The 19,960-nt window shown below is 39.0% G+C and overlaps 1 protein-coding gene across 8 annotated transcripts in view; it reads left to right on the top strand.

Annotated features, from left to right (window-relative positions):
• RASA1 (RAS p21 protein activator 1) overlaps nucleotides 1–19,960 on the top strand; it is a 108,886-nt gene that overhangs the window by 34,490 nt on the left and 54,436 nt on the right. For all 8 annotated transcript variants that reach the window (XR_006101960.1, XR_006101959.1, XM_042449659.1 and 5 more), the window contains exons 3-8: nucleotides 1,998–2,133; nucleotides 6,691–6,761; nucleotides 8,382–8,499; nucleotides 10,760–10,791; nucleotides 11,630–11,682; nucleotides 12,103–12,253. Coding sequence is in view for 6 of the 8 variants with exons in the window: in XM_042449659.1 (XP_042305593.1) it covers nucleotides 1,998–2,133; nucleotides 6,691–6,761; nucleotides 8,382–8,499; nucleotides 10,760–10,791; nucleotides 11,630–11,682; nucleotides 12,103–12,253 (561 nt within the window). In the remaining 2 variants the exon portion in view is untranslated. The remainder of the gene's footprint in view (nucleotides 1–1,997; nucleotides 2,134–6,690; nucleotides 6,762–8,381; nucleotides 8,500–10,759; nucleotides 10,792–11,629; nucleotides 11,683–12,102; nucleotides 12,254–19,960) is intronic.

The following is a 19,960-nucleotide window of genomic DNA, read 5'->3' as shown; positions in this document are numbered from 1 at the left end:
GACGACCCCCGACTTTTGAGAAGATTTTCCTGGGTTAAAAAGTAGTCTTATACACCAGAAAATACAGTAATATGCTTTTTCAGTTCTTCTGTCAGTTACCATTTTTCAAAGCCATGTAGTAAGAGACTGGGAAAGGTGGTGGGGAGGGAAGAGTGTGGCCCATGGGCCCCTAGAACACATTTTACACCCACATCCACCTCTAAACATTTTTTTATGTGGCCAATTCAGACTGTTTTGTTTCCTGCCTGGCCTGTGTAAAGAGTGCTTTTTTTAAAAGTAATATCACTACTACTTTTTTAAAAATTGTTCTCCCTGGAGCTAAAATAGGTCTAGCATCTCCCATCCCCTTTCAGAATGGCCAGATGCTTCTTTGAAATGTGACTCCATTTTGTTTGACCCAATTTTGGGCATGGGGGAGGCTTAAGGAACAGAGGCCTCTTGCCAAGTGCCTGGGGGCTTTTGCAACCGTCTGATCACTGGAAGTTGCTCATCTCTACTCTAGAAGATAGAGTTGGAGGCAGATACCCAAGAACTGTAGTTAGTCGTCTTGCAGTATGTTCTACAGCCACACTTTTGCTGTTATCTATAGATGGGCAAGAATGTTTGATGAGACATGGTGAGATACCAGATAGTGCCAAGATGGCCTGTAGATCTAAGCAAAGTGGTAGCCCTTTTTTGACTTCTTTGCAGGGACTTAACTGTTAATTCCCACTCGTCTGAGAGAGAGAGGGGGGGGGGCTTGATTTGCAACTTTCTGTATTTATTGTAGCTTTTTAAGGCTAGAAGGCTGAATAGTGATTAGTGTGGTTTCCTGGAATAGGTGTTTTCCACCTGTGTAAGCAGAAGTGGCCATTTTTGTGCTTGACATACATACTCTATAGCAGTGGTTCTCAATCCTCCTTATGCTGCGACCCTTTAATACAGTTTCTCATGTTGTAGTGACCCCCAATGGATAGAGGAACAGTGTCCCGGTTCCTAAGGCCATCAGAAATATGTGTTTTCCAGTGGTCTTAGATGACCCCTGTGAAAAGGTTGTTTGACCCCCAAAGGGGTTGCGACCCACAAGTTGAGAACTGCTGCTCCATAGGGAATGAGGAAAAATCAGTGTTGATGGACAAGATGTCTAAAAAGCATAATTTGGAAACAATCTTTATTTAATTTCTTAATACAGCCTTCGTAATCAGTCTTCAGTAAATTTCTTAGCAAGAAACAAAGTTTGAAAACCTTAGTATTAATTTTTTCATATACACATGCACCTGTACTTTGTACAGAAGATCAGTAGTGATGGGCAAAGGTTCTAAGAAAAAAATAATTTGAAAATCATAGCTCCAGCTGCTGTTCAGAGGAGTTACTGTGTGCCTCCAGTAAATAGTGAATTCATTTGCATTTATTGTGCTAATTAGGCTCCTCCTAGGTTTAAGCTTACTGGATATCAACATATTGTGTGGTACATAACTCCCTAAACTATTTGCCAGTGTTTGAGGAGAAATATCTCTTTTTCTGAGGTTTTCCATTTGGAATTAATGTTGAGTGTACTTGATATTTTTATTAATATTTTTAAAAAGTTCAGTGTTAGCACATTATTAGATAATAGCATCTTTACTTTTTTCTCTTTTTGAAACTATTAAATAGTCTCCCCCCCCACCCATTGTATTAATATTGTAGTATTATTTAATGTGAATATGTATGATGTTCTTAAGACTGAAATCATGGCCAGCATTAGATTTACACTTTAAAGTTACTTTCCTTAAATTGTATTATCCAGATGCTTAGGAGTACAACTTCTACTGGCTCCAGTGATCTTGGTGTGTGACCAAGGATTGGTGGCACTTGTGGGGAAAACATTTGAAGGTCACCAAATAGTGGAGAGCTACATTAAAGTTTTGAGAGGTCAATCAATAAAGAATGGGCTAATGCTAAAGAGTATATTTCAGAATTTATTTATGGTTTTTTTTTTAAAAAAATATTCTAATATTGGTCATTATCTTTCCTCACAGGATTATTGCAATGTGTGGTGACTATTATATTGGTGGACGACGATTTTCTTCACTTTCTGACCTAATAGGTTATTACAGCCATGTGTCTTGTTTGCTTAAGGGAGAAAAATTGTTATTTCCTGTGGCACCGCCAGAGGTAATGTGTTTTTAAAAAACAACACACACACCCCCCACACATATACTTGTGTGAATTTAAAATGTTTACAGAGTGCAATAATTTTAACATGCGTAATGATTTTATGTCTTGATTGTTGTGTGTCTTCAAGTTGTTTCCAACTTACGACAACCTAATGTTTTCATGGGGTTTTCTGAAGCAGAGTGATTGCCCAAGGTCACCCAGTGGGTTTCCATGGCTGAGCGGTGATTTGAACCCTGGTCACCAGAGTCGTAGTCCAGTGCTCTAACCACTATGGCACATTGGCTAATTGTACACCAGCTATAGAAATGTTAGATTGTATCAGTGGTAAAAGATGCTATAGCAAACATAAAAAATCTAGCAGTATGAGTAATAGGCGTGCTAGAAGTCATACATTTAATCCCTTGGTTCAAACCAGCTTGCCTCTCTTCCTTCATGGGTGCAAGTAGGAAGCAGAGGAGGAAAAACTCCACCCTGCTTGTTTCAAGCAGCTGGGATATTCTCTTCTTATCTTTCTTTGTGAGAAGACAGGCATTGTAGAGAATTTGTAAACTCCAAGCAGGATTTCAACTTGGGGCTTTGCTGTCCCATTGCCTCTTCTAACTCCAGAAATAAATTGTGTAACATTCCCTTCATGTGTGAGCCATCATGAACAGAGAGGAAACAGTATAGTGTAATGTTTCTTGTTCTCCTGGTAAAGTGTCCTGGATGTTTTTCAGCATACTAACAAGAGAACAGTGGTAAAGTAGAAACTGTGATAGATCTCATTTCCTTTTCTGTCTCATTGACAGTTGTGTGGCACTTCTGTTTAAACAAGAAAAAATAATTGAAAAAATCTGGTGGCAAAGAAGCTACATGAATATACTGTCGACCATCCTTATCCACAGATTCAATCCTCTTCACCTTGAAAATATTAAAAAAGTATAAATTCAAATAGCAAGCCTTGATTTTGCAATTTTATATAGGGGACACCATTTTGCTCTGCCATTGTATTTAATGGGACTTGAGCATTCATGGTTTTTGTTACCCATGGGGGATCCTGGAACCAAACCCCAGCAGATAACAAAGGCCTACTGTACTCTATTCCTTATGGCTGGGCAGAATAATTTGGCTATAAAAATAGTGCTTATGCTGGCCACTAGTTGAAATACACAAAGCTAATTCATATAAATATCTTAGCAATATGTCATATTCTGTTTTATTATGTTGCAAAACTCCAGGAGAAGACTTCTTACTGTCTCCAAAAACCCAAATCAATTTTTTGGCGTTATTAAGTTGAATTAAAGACATTAGTCTTCGTTTTTTACACAATACCTTTCTAAATGCTGAATAAACCACAGCCCATTGTTGTACCTTTCATTGTATATCTTTATACCACCTGAAAATATATGCAGAGAGTTTTCCAGTCCTCCAAAATAGATTTTGAGAGGGTGCAAATTGGATGAAATCGTATTTTTGCTAATGGAATTACCTTTGTCTACAAGTATGTAACACCCGACATGCTTTAAACTGAATAAATATCAAATCATCTCCACATGGATTCCAAACTGTATATAATATGAAATATAATAACATGCAATTTTCATAAGAATATAGATAAACTGGGAATAAAAACTTTGCCCAGTATGTCTGCTTTCTGATAAACATTGTCCAAGATCTTGCATTGTCTGACTTAGCTACAGCAACAGAGCTTGGTTGTCGTAACTACTTCTGTCAGTGCTGCCTCTCAGAAATCTACCTCTTAATCCAGGCAACAACTCAGCTGAAGGGTTTCTAAGGCCCTGCTGAGTAACCTTGGAAAATGTTGACTGCAGTGTTCTCTTGGTCACAGGATGTGTTTACACAGGCAGCTGAAGAGACCTCTTGGGGACTGGCTGCAGCTGTTCATTTGAACACACCTTGCAACCAGGAGATCACCACACTATTTGTTTCCTTGTGTCTCAGAAACCCATCAATTGGGCTGCTGCCTGGCTTAAAAGAGAGCTTTTGGGGGTCATGTTTGGTCATTCACAACCACAAACATGAATCTGAAAAGTTACAAGATTCTAACTATTTTGTACTCTTGTAATCTGTTTTACGCTCTTGTAAACATTGGCCAGGATGCAGGTGTGTATATTTTGTTATATTTCATACAATCTTAGTGTTGGAAGGGGCTTCAGGGACCATCTAGTGCAACCCCCTGCTATGCAGCAGTACACAGTTACAGCATTCCTGAAACATGCCCATCCAACCTCATGATCTCCAAAGGAAACTCCATCATTTTCTTAGGCAATCTATCCCACTATTCAACAGTTCTTACAGTAAATTTTTTCCTAATGTTTAGGTGAAATCTCTTTTCTTGTAATTTAAATCAGTTGGTTTGTGTTCTGGTCTCCTCAGTAGTATAAAACTCATCGGGCACTGGCAGTTATTGTATCTCATTGTGCTAGGACCAGCACAAAATTTGTTGTTTAGTCTGTATAGTTGTATTATTTCCTGTAACATGCCAGACACCAATGGCTCAGGAACCAGCACTGGTCGAAGGACCACCATTTTGAGTAGCACTGTTCTATATAATATCCCTTCAGATATTTAAAGATGGCCATCATGTCACTTTTCAGTCTTCTCGTCTCCAAACTAAACATATCCACTTCCTAAGTTATTCTTCATAAGGCTCACCTTCCAGATCTTTGATCATCTTGGTTTCCCTTCTCTAGATGTGTTTCAGCTTGTCAGTATCTTTCTTGAACTGTAATGTGCAGAATCAGACACAGTATTCCAGGTCAGGTCAGTCCAAAGCAGAGTACTATTCCCTTGATCTGGACACTGATTCTGTTGATTCATCCCAGCATTCCACTGACTTTTTGACTAATGCATCACAATGTTGACTCCTGTTTAGTTTGTGGCCTATTAAGGCTTAGATCTTTTTCATGCGCACTTTTTTCAAGATAGGTGTCACCCATCCTATATTTGTGCATTTCATTTTCTTTTTAGATTACCTTACGTTTATCCCTGCTGAAATTCTTTTTGCTAGTTTTGGCACATCTATCCCATCTGTCGATGTGATTTTGAATTCTGATCATCTTCTGTGGTGTGACCCATGAAATCCTCAAGGTATACTATATCCGCAGCACCCCCCTCGTCTTCCAAACTTGTAGTTCTATCAAAATAAGGAATAGGATTAGTTTGGCATGACTTGTTTCTGAGTATCCCAGGCTGGCTCTTACTAATCACAGCATTCCTGACCATTCTAAAACCTTTCCTGATATCTGGGTCAAGCTAACTAGTCAGTAATTCTTTGGCGTCTCTTCTTTGTCCTTTTTAAAGATTGAACAACATTTGTCCTCCTCCATTCTGCTGGTATTTCTCCTGTTATTCATAACCTCTTAAAAGTTATTGAAGTGGTTCTGAGATTACAGGTGCAAGTTTTTATAGTACTCTTGGATGCAGTTCACCCAGTCCTGAGACATGAATTCATTTAGAGTAGTTAGGTATTCCTGTACTACCTCTTTCTTAGCTGAAGTTTTCATGCTGCAAGACTTGTTCCATTTTCACCAGTTAGAGCACTGTTTTCTTTTGGGAGAAGGCTGAGACAAAGAAGCCATTAAATATTTTGACCTTCTCTTTGTCCCCTGTTAGCATTTCACCATCTCCTCTCTGTAGTGGTTTACCATTTCATTTTTCTTCCTCTTGCCCCAAAAATAGCCCCAAACCTCTCTTTTATTATTTTTAGCTTCTCCAGCAAGCTTGAGTATACTCTGAGCTTTAATCTTTCTGACGTTTCCCCTAGAATTACAGTAGTCCCTGGAGGCTATGTTCCGAGAACCCCAATGGATGCCTAAAACCACAGATAGTACCAAACCCTATATAAAAACCTGTAACGTTTTTGGAGCAAAACTGTGGATAACAATATTACAATTTCAGAACATGGCTGACTGCGGGTAACTGAAGCTGCAGAAAATGAAGCAGCAGATAAGGATGTAGTACTGTAGTAGTTATTTGTATTCCTCCTTGGTAATTTTCTCTTTCTTCCATTTCTTATACCTGTCTCTTAAATCTCAGCTCATCTGAAAGTTTTTCTACTTCCACCTTTGTTTCTATAGACAAATTCCACTTTTCTTTCTTACTGGAACTGTTTGCAACTGCACCTTCAATAATTCACCTTTAAGAAACACCCATGCATCATGAAGGAATATCCATGTATCATGAGTTACACACATGGATCTTTTTATACACTGTTTGCTCCACGTGAACATGGTTTGATATTTATCCACTTAGTGCTTACCTGTTTGTTTTAGCTCCTGTGATTTGTTGATTTATGTAAATTTGTTCTTGTTGATTCTGACCTTTGGATCCTGACCCTAGTATTTTTTGGGTCACTGACCAAAATTGTGACATTAAAAACCATAAAGGTGACAATCAGTTAAAGATAGAAAGTTCCTGTTGGCTGTAAAACTAGTAGTACAGATTTAGGATATAATTGGATTATTGGATCTTTTGCCTTGAAATCCATATTGCTTGCTTTGCATTTCACATTTGAAGCTTTGTTTCATAGCAGAACACTTTTGTTTTTTGCAGCCAGTAGAGGACCGCAGGAGAGTCCGAGCCATTCTGCCATACACTAAAGTGCCAGAAACAGATGAAATAAGGTATAGTTTATAAGAATTATGAGTGCAATGGCAAACTATGTTTGAGTTTGTGGCCACATATTTAGCAATACCCAGTAATCCTGATTGACAGTAAGCTTGGGAAAAACATCTTAGTGGTGTGAAATCTTAAGTTGTGGTCATAGCTTTCAGTTTATAGAATTTTTAAAGGGATCAGGCAAATAATAGATAAAACGCTGATGAAAGATGATCAATGAGAATAGTTAAATGGGATCTTCAAAATGAAGTGGCTTTGGGTGCCAGATATTTAAGTCAAAACAAGAGAACAGTTATCATGCCTATCCTCTTCTTCCAGATGTCTATATATTCATGTGCTGCACTTCTAGACTTCACAGTCAAAATTCAGATAAGGCTAAAAGCAACTTCTTATAAAATCACAAGAAAAAAATGTGGCAGCACACAAACAGATTAAAAACAGTTGCAGAATAAGAGTGTGAAGGCCTATCTAAAAACATTTCTTAAATTTGTCAGGAAAGTAAAAAGGGCTTTGCTTGGTGCTGATCATACCAACATAAGTTCCTGGTAAACCTCACTAGGAAAGGCATTCCAGGAGGCACTCTCTCTTGTAATCACCCATTTCACTGCATTTAATGAGTTCCTAGGAGGAGGGCTAGAGATGTTAAGCTTTGGGTCTGAAGAGATAGAAATGAAAGAAGACATTCCCAATGATAATATATTCCCAAACTGTTTAGGGCTTTAAAAATTCTTAATCTTAAATTACATAAAATGCATTTGGCACTCCCTATAAATATGATAGATCTACTGTTACCCCTAAATAGTTTGTGGTATTTTAAAGCCTGTATTTGCAAATAGTTCCTCTTATGTCTTTACAAATGCCTGTGGAAAATAACATTGAAAGTATCTGAAAGGGCCTCTTAATTCAGAAAAGCTCATTCAACACTATATTTATTAGCATTCTAAATGCCATAGGTCTTTCCAGAATCACCCTATCTCAATTTCACTCCAGTTTGACTCCTTACTTAAGACATTGCTAGTATGTTGGTATGGTTCTACAATTTATGTATTTGTTACCCAGAATTTTTGTTTTCTAAGATATAATCACATCTGAATAAACAATATATAACACAACTTTTCCCAGGGTTTGGGGTGGGCAGATTTTCAAAGGTGTACAGTAGAGTCTCAATTATCCAACCTTTGATTATCCAACATTATGGATTATCCAACGTCGCTGCTCAGTGATTTCTTTACATTTTCAGTGGACTGAACTGTTTATACAGTACACATTGTACATCACAATGTTGATCAGTGATTTCTTTACATTTTTAGAGGACTGTTTATACATTACAGTGTTATTCCTATAACGTTACTGCAATGTTACTTTTACTGTTACTGCAATAAAACTTCAATACGTTTGCAGTTCATAGTGATTTCAAGGCTTTTCTTGGACCCTCCAGATTATCCAACATTTTCGGCTATCCAACTATCAGCCCCTGCCCGTTTATGTCGGATAATCGAGACTCTACTGTATTTGATTTCCAGAGACATACAGGAGTATAACTAAGTATATAAGACTATAACTTAGCACGAGTATAGCTAAGCTTGATTGATTATAACGGGAACTTGTTTAATAATTATCTATAGCTTCCTTAAAGGAGATATGTTTATTGTCCACAATGAATTAGAAGATGGATGGATGTGGGTTACAAACCTACGTACAGATGAACAAGGCCTTATAGTAGAAGACCTAGTGGAGGAAGTGGTAAGTTGTTATTATGCTAGAGCTAATTGAGTTTTCCAATTTAAACTTAACTGTAAAATAAAATTAAAAAAATTAAAATAGGTAGTTCCCAATAGGTAGTTTTCCAATTGCTTATTATTTTTAATTACTAGAAAGAAGACTATATAGATTTAACTTGTTTTTTTTAACTATAGGAACAGTTGAGATTTTACAATAAAACTATGGGTTCATGTGCCCTCTCTCTCTCCCTTGTACACTCTACCTAATAAGTTACTTGGTAGCCATTTAAAGCAGCAAATTATAGTTTGTGTTTGCTGTGGATGCTAGAAATTGAACCCAGTTTGCAGCACAAAGGACAACTGTAGTTCAACTATTAAAAGTATGGCAACCTGGGTTCCTGCACACTAGGAAGTAACAAAGTGAGTGCATGAGGGAGGAAAGTGTCTAGTATCAAGACTCATTCTTGTAGTTGAGCATTGTGATTTACATTGTATGTGAATTGATCCCATGAACAGAATAAGTGTTATCAACATAATGGCTATCATTTGGATTTTCTCTTCAATTTTTGTGATGTTGCGTTCATTGCCACTGTGGAGGTACTCTATGGGTCCTCTTCCTCTCCTGCTGAGCTGGATGGGACCCCTAGAGACCACCTTTTATCTAAAGAACTAGCTGTCACGATCTGATGAATTATCTTCCTATTTTAGCAACACATCAGGATGTTGCTGGGGAATTCCACTAGTACCTATCCTGCCAACCCAGGACGAACTAGCCAAGCTAAGGCATATGAAAAAGAGTGAAGGAGAGGCAGAGTACCTTAAAGAAAAGTTTTATTCTAAGTACGTATAGGAAATCTATAGCAAAAGGATATCGCTCCATGAAGGACCAACTTGTCCTACAGGCACAGACAGAAAGTTGCAAATTACAAAGTAAAGTCATCATCCAAACCAGGAAAATAAAAAATCCTGACATGATTGACTTTTACATTTTCCTAATCTTACTCACAGATTGGATGGGATTTGTAGTCCTTGATGTTTCTGGATAGATGGGAGCCTGGACTCCATTTTCCAGCTCCACCAGCCTCCTCAAGGTCTACCTCATGATAGCCAGAGACAAAGTCAACAGGCAGATAGGCAAAAGCTTCATGTTGCATCCACACTTTTTAAAACCTCTCCCACAAACCATCTTGAAGGTTCATAATTCTGCCCATCTCATAGGACAGTTGCTGCCTCATCATCTGTGATGTAGACCCTTATTAAAATGTAACTGTATGCCCTCCTACTTTTAACCCTTTGTTATCTCGGAGGAAGGCTCTGGTAAATGAAGGGACTCCCATTTATCACAGCAGATGGCAATGGCTAAAATCTTGAAAATTTGAAAAATGCTTTTACAAGTCAAAAGAAAGTCTTTCTGAAGGTGCATGGTTTGTTTTCTGAGGCTGACCTAAAAACATCTTTGTCCCAGACTGTAACACTATGGGGCAATCCAGACTGCCCCAAAGGAACGAAATGGAGGTGCCCAGTTTCCCTCCGGAGGGACGCCACAGCAGCCAAACTGTGCGGCATCCGAGAAAAACTGGGTTCTTTTTCGCGCGCCGGGATGACGTCACCAGTGCACCATTGGTGCACTGTGACACATCCAAGACGCAAGCCCAGCACCTGGCAGTGCAGACGCGGTGATGCGTTCGCATCACACACATGCGCCATGTAAAGATGGCACCATCCATACTATTAGGGTTGCAAAGCATGTGGTTGCCGTGTACAGTGGTACCTCGGGATACGAATTACCCAGCTTACGAATTTTTCGGGATATGAAAAAATCCCATAGGGATTTATTGTTTCGGCTTACGAAGGTTTTTTCGGGTTATGAAAAAACCCCGGCGCTGTTTTAAATGGAGCCGCGGCGGAGCCGCGGCTTTTTTTCCATTAGCGCCTATGGCAATTCGGGTTACGAAGGTTTTTCGGGTTACGAAATTAGCCGCGGAACGAATTAATTTCGTAACCCGAGGGAGCACTGTACTCTGGAACCCTAATTTCAGCGCCGACACGGCACTTTTGGCCTGTCTGTTTCAGGCCAAAGTATGGTTTCCATGCAATAATGTTCAGCTATGTGATTTAATGTGGACTAGAGACACATAGACCTGCACTGTTAATTTGTTAGGTCTGAAATGTTCCAAATTTTAAGTTTTAGTTCTGCTAAATTTTTAAAACTTACTTTATCTGCAATTAGTTCCTTACATAGCTTCACTGTCATCGTATGTTCTGTGGTATATTTTCAATAGGGGCGAGAGGAAGATCCACATGAAGGAAAAATGTAAGTATGTCTTCTAGAAAAAAATTAAGACTTGCCACTTTTTAATAAATGCTGATTCAAAATCTGTATTTTTAAAAAGAAATGTTATTTGCATATTTCTACGGCTGTATGTAGCTGTGATCAGATAAGGTCAGTGCTAATTAAAAATAATAATTGTAAGCTGCTCTGATAGTGTTTAGGGCTGAAGGGTGGGGTATAAGTACTCTAATAAATAAAATAAAATAATTTAGGATGCAAAGAGAATTGTTTCTAAGTCTCTTGAAGAAAACATTCAGCTAGGATCAGCATTGTTTTCCTTAGTTTAAAATGGATGTAGACAGATGAGAGGATGTAACACTGCTACAACAAGTGTAATAATGCCTATTCTTTGTCTTTTCCCCAAGATGGGGTTGAAGGTGGATTACAAATTAAATTATTACAATATAGTTAGAAACATACAAACAGGCATCACTAAAATAGAATTAAACTGCTTTTGAGTTGCTGCCAACCGCACCTTGCTATAGAAAATTGTTATGGGTGGTCAGTTTTTTTAAACAACAATAATTATAAGAATCCTGGAATCAGAATCTGAATGTATGGACTCTGTGTCTTTCTTTGTTTTTGTTTGGCTGTTCACATGTGCATTGAACTCTAAACAAAGAAGTCATATTTTATTATCATCTAAAACAGTGGTCCCCAAACTGTGCCCTTTAAGAGATTTTGGACTGCAGCACTCAGAAGCCTCAGCCATGTTGGGCAATAGTCTGGAATTCTGGGAACTGAAGTCCAATTCAAAGGGCACAGTTTGGGGACCACTGATCTAAAACAAGCTGGTTAGCTTTTTGTTCTGTTATTTCAGATGGTTCCATGGTAAAATCTCCAAACAAGAGGCATACAGCTTGCTGATGACAGGTACATGTGTTAATGTAAATGCAGCTAATACAGTGTAATATCTATTGTCAGTACACTTGTAAGAGTGTAAAAGACAGATGCCTAATGCAAAAAGTCATTTATTCTAGTATATGATTAGGTGGTCTATCAAAGTGAAACAAAATATTGTTTCTGACTTGCAAAACACTTCAGAATGAATAGTATTATTTGTAGCATATATCATATGGACTTGACTTCTTTTTAAAAAGAGTCCTTAATCCTTGGTGATTTACAGTAATAACAATTAATAACATTTAATTGTGAGAACAGACAATACTAGCTTTTTGCAACTGGGTACATTTTCAGTAGGCATGTCAAATTCTGTATGAGTTGAGTAAATGGATCAACACAGACAGGCTAAACAGGGAACTAAGCACTTTTTCTTCTCTTTTTTGCAATTAGTTGGTCAGGTGTCAAGCTTTCTTGTGCGACCTTCTGACAACACACCTGGAGATTACTCCCTCTACTTCCGTACCAGTGAAAACATACAACGCTTTAAAATATGTCCAACACCAAATAACCAATTTATGATGGGGGGCAGGTACTATAACAGGTATGACTTAGTATTTTACAAGTTGTGCATTGTTATGTGTGTTACTATTTTTTCTTGGCATGGTACAGCTATATTTCTAACTTTTGCTAGAATACAATCATTGTATTTATACATGATGCTTAGTCATGAACTGAAAGGTTCCAGAGTTCAAAAAGTGTGAAACAGGTAAAGTAAGAATTGTGTACCTGAATTGAAAAAAGAGGAAGGATATATGTTCTATCTGAGATCCCTAGTGGTAAGACAAAAAGAAAACAATGGTCCATTTTAAAAAAAACGAACAGCATTGAATTCTCTTACTGCATAACATTTGTGCCATTTGACTAAAGAACTTGACTGTTAATATAAAAGGAATGTTGGAATGGAAATTGTTTTCAACTGATATATGCCTACCTTTAAATAAATTTTATTTTCAGGTTCTAAAAGACATGACATGACATTCTAGACAGTAATGTGTTTGAACAGCTCTTCTTAGTAGTGGTGAGTTTAGCTCTCAAAGGAGATGGCTATTGCACTAACCCACTGATGATGGAAGTTGCCAAACCTGAACCAGGCAGTTGATATCCATCCCGACTGAGAATTTATCTCGCTTCCAGCTTGGCTTCTGAGTGGTTAGAGATCCTGCAGCTGGTGTGACTGACAAAGTATCAAGTTCTTCTAGCTGAGAAGTTATTGGACTGTCATAGGACTTCAAGTGGACGATGGTATGAGGCTAAGCAATTGGATCCATTTGCATATTCCACATACAACCTACTTGAGTACTTTCTTCATTTAATCTGTCTGGCCTCCAGACATCCTCATTGAAAATCCAGCTAGGAGCAATTTCAGCTTTTGTGAAGGTAAACTATTTTTTGCCCATTCTCTGGTTGTCTAGTTTATTAGGGTTATGGCAGTACAAGCCTCCAATTTGAAAATCTTGACATGTATTGATCAGGATTCCAGTTTTGCTCTATTATTCAGTAAATGAAATCTCATTCTCTGGATGACATAGAGGAGCAAGCCACTTAACAGTTGAGTGAAACTTGCGCAAACTTACACGACAGGAATATTTCATCCAAAGAATCATTTAATTGTTACGATTATTGTTACCTGTATTCACATCCTTGCTGCCTAGATGTGGTTTTCACCTTTACACAATTGATAGAAGTTTTAAAAATGGAGATTGGGCAGAAGAGGAAAAAGTCATAAGAAGAACACAGGAATGATGTTACTTTAGTTCCATCGATGGAGAAGAGAGTTAAAACTAACACTGGAGACACTGTGAAAGAAAAGGTAGCACTGACTGCCCCTCTGCAGATTGTGATTGGAGAACTGGTGTAATGTTGACTACCCTCCCCCACAGATCACAGCCAGAAATATAAAAATAAATGGGGAAAAAAGGCAGATAATTGCAAAACTGCATGTATCTGAGGTTTCCAGTATTGAAATCCTAAGAAAAATATTTTTTGCTGCAAACAAAGCGTTTCTGGCAGTTCGTTAGAAACACCTCTGAAACAGTTAAAGTTGCAGAAGTGATAGGTAGGAGACCAAACAGAGTATCCACAATCACATATAAAAGTTAAGAAAGCCAGAAACTCAAAGGTGAGAAGATAACTGACTTGCCTGTAAGGAATGTGACTGGAACTCATGAAAAAACCACAGCAAGGTCTCCACATGTCTGTTTGGGCCACATGCATTCTTAAGTGGGGCAGATCCAAGCAGCCCAGTATTGTTAAGCAACAGGCAAAATGTGGAGAACAACAAGGCTTGATTGACAGGTGAGTTGAAGACAAGAAGACAGACAAAAAATTGATTCAGAACAGCAATAAAGCAAAGGGATAACTTTCATATCTTAGAAAATAATGATATAGGGACAGAGGCAATGAATACTCGAGCAAACATGCAGTTCATCAGTACAGAGAGATTTAAATATTAAATAATTAATTGAAGAGTCAGTTAACAGGGAATTAGGTAGAATGTTTAATAGAAATTTGGCATTACCTTTGGAAAGGGTATACATACGAATACAATTTGGTGAACTGATATAATCAAATGGTCATGATGAATTTATTACAAAAATATGATTTAAATTGAATGAATTTATTGCCTAATGTTAATCAGAAATTAATTAATTTAAATAGTTCAGGAAAGGAATCAAATTCAGCATATGGCAATAAAGGTAGTAGACAGAGGAAAAGGTGAGTCAAAGAGGATATGGTGAAATACATGTGGGTAGGAAGTGTATGAACAAAATATGCAAGAGAGTGCTGATGGTTCTGATTTGGAGGCTCAATCTTATCTGCCAGAAGTAGTAGAAAGGGAAGATTTATCTAAAGAGCAAATTCTTCAGAAAGTAAGGAGGAAAAGGAAATATTAAATAGGTTATTTGATTTGAATAAATGCAAAGGAATGTTAAGAGTGTTAGGATGAACATTGTGACAAGGATATGAGAATTAATGATACTAAGGCAGCTTCTGTTATGAAGAAGCCAACTCCACCAAGCATGGCGTTTCCATTGCCAGAAATATTTAAGGAATTAATAGATGTGGTGTGGAAGTCTCTGTTAAATACAAGGATGCTTTTAGGTTAAAATCAGAACTTGTACAACAAGAAGGATATGGCATATTTAAAAGTCCGATTGGTTGATAGTCGAATTTCTGCTTTGATTTCTCATGTGATAGGTCCTTGTGAAGGTGACACTGCTCTTAAAGATATCAATGAGCCTAGAACCAAAATCTCCGTGTAAGTGAGCTGAGGAAGCATCTGTGTTGCCAATCTGCTCATCAATCTGTATTTACTTAGAACAGCAGTCTGTAGACTCAGAGGTTTTTGAGTCATTTTTTAGAGCAGTGGAAAGAATTTAAAGGGCTCTTAAATTTATTATAGATTCTAGGCATGATTCCATAGTGTATGCAGCCAGAAATATAACTGTGGCCAAGGTGACAAGGAGATCACTCTGACTGTGGCTCTAGAAAATCAGAAACCTAGAATACATCTTGCTTATATAGTGGGCCCTTAGTAGGCACTGGGGTTTGTTTCCAAGACCTCCCATGGATATCAAAATCTGTGGATACTCAAGTCCCATTAAATAGAATGGCACAGTAAGATTGTGTGCCTTGTATACAATTGCAAAATCATGGTTTATTTTTTTTAGAATTTATGTATTTTTAAACTACAGTGCACCCACCCCATACACGGGCTTGCCATTCATGGCTTTAAGCTTACAAGGACGGTGAGCCCTGGATGTCCGTGTGCGACCATTGAAACAAACGGGACTTAAGCTCCTGTGGTTTTTGCCATATGCAGGGGGTCTGGAACGGATCCACTGCATATATGAAGGGCCCACTATATTTTCAAACTCGATGCTTAAATCTGTGGCCTTTCAGAGGATAACTTCTTTTTAGAGAAAAGGCATTAGAGAAGGGTTTAGTAGAGATTAGGGGGGGAAAGCAGCAAATGCCCTCTTTGCAGAAAAGAAAAAGACTTCTTTCGATTAGATAAAACGTTTGCTAGACAGAATGATTTTCAATTTAAACGGTCACAGTAGAATAGATCTGACTATGGGCAAAGATGATAAAAATTTTCAGCAAGCAAAAAAGGGTACAAACCAAACGGTAGGGGAGGTTGTAGACAATATTGACAAAAAAGATATTCCGGTAGGGAGAATACTTATTTTGGGGGGAAATGTGGCCAAAAAAACAGACAACTGAGTGTGCCAAAGTTATTTCATAGCAATAGCCAGAAAATCAAAAAGCAAATATCTTCCATAACTGGTACTAAGGAATTCAGTGAAGGAGATAGTAGCCAAGGAGATACAGCATCCTCTGCAAATTGGGACAACAGAACAATCAGAGATTCATAGGGTTCTATTCACAGTATCAAACAGCAACGCTGTTTACAGACTAGTTTTGGACCTCAAGTGCCAGTATTTAAATGGCTTCAAGTTTTATCTGAGATTCAAAATGGCAATTCTACAGACCATCAAGGAGAATGGTCAACAATTGGTTAATATAAATAGATTTAAAGGAAACTCATTTGCATATCACTTTTACCCCAGTTTGCAGAAGATATTTGAGATTTCAGTTTCAGAACTCCCATTGTCAATTCAAGGCCCTTCTATTCAGCCTTGCCTCCAGCATCCAGGGTGTTTACCAACATTTTGATAGTATTGGTGGCTCACCTCAGACAGACTGGGGTAGAACTGTATCCTTATTTAAACTATATTTATTTGGAGGTGGAGCACAGGCTAAAGGCAAAGAAGGATTTCAATCTGACAGTGGAAATATTACAGGAATAGGAATGTCTGGTAAATTTTAAGAGTCATCTAGAGCTTTCCACAATATTGACTCATTTGGGGGCAAAAATAGACACAAGAACAGGTTGAATATTCCTTTCTCAGGAAAGGGAAAAGGAGATGAGAAAAAATAAGATTCATATTAACCAAGAGGTCAGTGGATTAATGTACTCAGCAAGAACAATCGGCCTTTTGATAACTGACAGTGTAATTAGTACCATGGGCAAGACCACATACAAGGACTTTGCAGAGAATGTTGCGATCCCATCAATTGGGAATAATGAACATGAGTCATTGCCTACAGCACTTGCCTCCTACTGATGCGAAAAAGGACTTACAGTAGTAGATGCAGAAACATAACTTGGAAAAGGGGGTAAATTTTAGAGCAAGAAAGTATTGTGATCATGACAAATGCAAGCCTCCCTGGATTGGGGAGCATATTGCAAAGGGCAGAGTGTCCAAGGAAATGGATTGGCTTGGACCTGGTCCACAGCATACATTTTCTGCATCAAAAAGCAGGATGGCTGGCTTTATTGGCATTCAGGAGACTAATATAGAACCAAACTATTACAACATACAATATGATAATTCGATCTTACATTTCAAAATAGATAAGTTCATGATCAGTCTTGCTTTGCAGGGAAGCAGGCAAGTTATTAACTTTGGCAGAGAAAAGGACTTTATCCCAGCTATTTATCTGAAAGGAACATGAAATGTTAAAGACAATTACATGAGTTTACAAAATCCACAACGGAGAGTTGTTGTTAACTCATGAGGTGTTTGTGTATCTAAACAATTAAGTATGCCCATTTCAAGGGGACTTGTTTGCTTTTGGGGCGAATTTCAGATTAAAGAGGTGTTTTCAATCAAAGGAAGAAGAAGTTCAGAACAGCACAATGCACTGTCAGTTGCATTGCCAACAAGAAGGCTTTATGTCTTCCTATTTGGGAATTCAAAGAGTATTGCCTAAAATTCACCAAGAAAGGGTCACGGTGTTTCTGCTGGCACTTTATTGGTCAAGGTGACTGTGGTTTCCATTGTTGGTACAGTTGTCTACAGTAGAATGGTGCCGTCTTCCGGACAGGACAGATTTGTTGAACCACAGTCCGATTTGGCATCACAGTCTGGCCTGGTTGAAGTTGACCATTGAAAGGAGACATTTGAGAAGATTGTTATGCAGACTCAGTGGTCAAAAAATGTTAGCTTCCAGAAAGTCTTCCACTCAGAGAATTTATAGCATGACTTGCAAGGTATTATGAAAATGATGTCAATCTAGATAGTGATGATGTGAAGGTATGTGACATTTAAAAATTTTTTGGAGATGTTATTGATAAGACCAAACACCTTGAAAAGACAAGGAGCAGCCTTAGCAACAGTGTTTAAGCCAGAGGAAGAATGCTTATCACATCATGACATTAAGAAAATTTTAAGAGAAGCAACAAAACACACTGCAGAAATAATCTAGTTCGAGACTGCTTGAACTGCCCTCACTCAGTGCTAGGGAATTTTGAAAACCTTAGTTCTTTGTCGTGGTTTCTGTGAATCAAACAAACAGATTTTCCTGCGCCTGCACGAAGACATTTGAAACCTTCTAGAATTGTTAGAGAAGAATTTTTGGTGGTAGCTCTGCCCACCCTATATATACCCCTAGCTTTCCCATTCTTTTCCCCCAGTTCCTTTTTGTTCTGTGAGACATTCAACCTTATCTGTCAGATAGCTTCAGTGCCATAATAAACTATAGTTCCCAGGATTCCCTAGTATTGAGCCAGGACAGTTTAAAATGGTCTCAAACTGGAGTTGGCAGCATTGTCAGTTCATCCAACTTTATGAACATTATCTTTAGATTCTACTTCTTCCCCCCACCCTCCGAAGTGTACATTAAATAGAGGTATACATCAATCTGTTTACTTAAAAATTTTTTAGATCCATCACATTCACTAGAAAAGAAGTGGTACATGTTGAATGTAATGAGGGCAATGAGGATTTATGTGAAGAAAACAAAAAGCATTAGAAAATCATGTTTCTTTTAATCCTAAAATATTGGAAAATAAGATTTCCAAATTGATAATTGCATTATATAGTGGACCCTTGTTATATGCTGGGATTTGGTTCCAAGATCCCCTGTGTATAACAAAATCTGTGGATGCTCAAGTTCCATTAAATGCAATGACATAGCAAATGGTGTCCCTTGTAAAAAAAATGGAAAATCAAGGTTTGATATTTTAAATTTATACTTTTTTGGAACATTTTCAAACCATGGATGCTTGAATCCGTGTATAAGAAGGGCCAACTGTAGTTAAAAGTGTGCATTTTCCTTTGTAATGATCTGGCAGATGTTTCAAAACCTCAGAATATTTGACCTCATTCTACAAGGTCAATGGCTACCAGTAAAGCATATGGTGTGTCAACATCTCTCGGAAGATGTCTATAATGGAGTGGGTTGGAACGCCTTCTCCCCTTCCTTGCCTTACTGAGGCAAGGCCTTGGCTGGCACAGCCATTTTCCTGACTGGTTTGGCCTTGCACAAGGAAGCCCAGCTGAAGTAAGACTCTTTTCCAGCTGGCGCAACCTTGCCCTGGTTGGTACGGCCTTGCTCCGGTTGTTGCAACTTTCTCCGGCCGGCACAGCTGTTTTCCCAGCCGGCACAGTCTTGCTTCTGCCAAGGCGAGGCCACTCTGGCAGGAAGAAGGCCATGCCGGCTGAGACAAAGCCTTCCTTAGGCCAATGTGGCCTTGCTCCTTGTGGGTGTGTTGGCCTACAGCCGGCCAGTGCAGCTTTCTTCTGGCCACCTTGGCCTTGCTTCACCAGGAGCAAGGCCACACTGGTCGGGGCAAGGCCTTCCTAAGGCCATTGCCGCATTGCTCCTTGCAGCCGCATTGGTCTTCTACCAGCCAGCTTGACTTTGCCTTGGCAGGAGAGGCCACACTGGCCAGGAAAACATCTGTGCTGACTGGAGGAAGGCTGCGCCTACCGGAGGAAGGCCACGCAGGCCTAAGGAAGGCTTTGTATCAGCTGGAGTGGCTTTCTTCCAACCAGAGTGGTATTCTTCTGGCTGGTGCAGCCATCTTCCTGGCCAGCAGAGCCTTGCTGCAGCCGAGGCAAGGCCACGCTAGCCAAACAAAGGCCGTGCCAGCCGGAGAACCCACACTGGCTGAGGCAAGACCTTCTTCCAGCCGGCACGGCCTCCTCCTGGCTGGTGTGGCCTTGCTCTGGTAAGTGCAGCCTTTCTCTGGCCAGTGCGGCCATTTTCCCCGCCGGCATGGCCCTGCTCCAACAAACGCAAGGCTGAGCCAGCCGGAGAAACATTACGTTAGTCTAGGCCAGGCTGTGCTGACCAAGGCTTTGCCTCAGTAAGGTAAGGGAGGGAAGGGGAGGGGAGGGAGGACTTGTATTTGCAAATACTCAAGTTCCCATTGTCTCCAGTGGTGGTGCACCAT

This window comes from Sceloporus undulatus, chromosome 2 (assembly GCF_019175285.1).
Source record: "Sceloporus undulatus isolate JIND9_A2432 ecotype Alabama chromosome 2, SceUnd_v1.1, whole genome shotgun sequence".
Classification (NCBI taxonomy): Eukaryota; Metazoa; Chordata; class Lepidosauria; order Squamata; family Phrynosomatidae; genus Sceloporus; species Sceloporus undulatus.
This window is presented reverse-complemented; position numbering and strand designations above follow the sequence as displayed.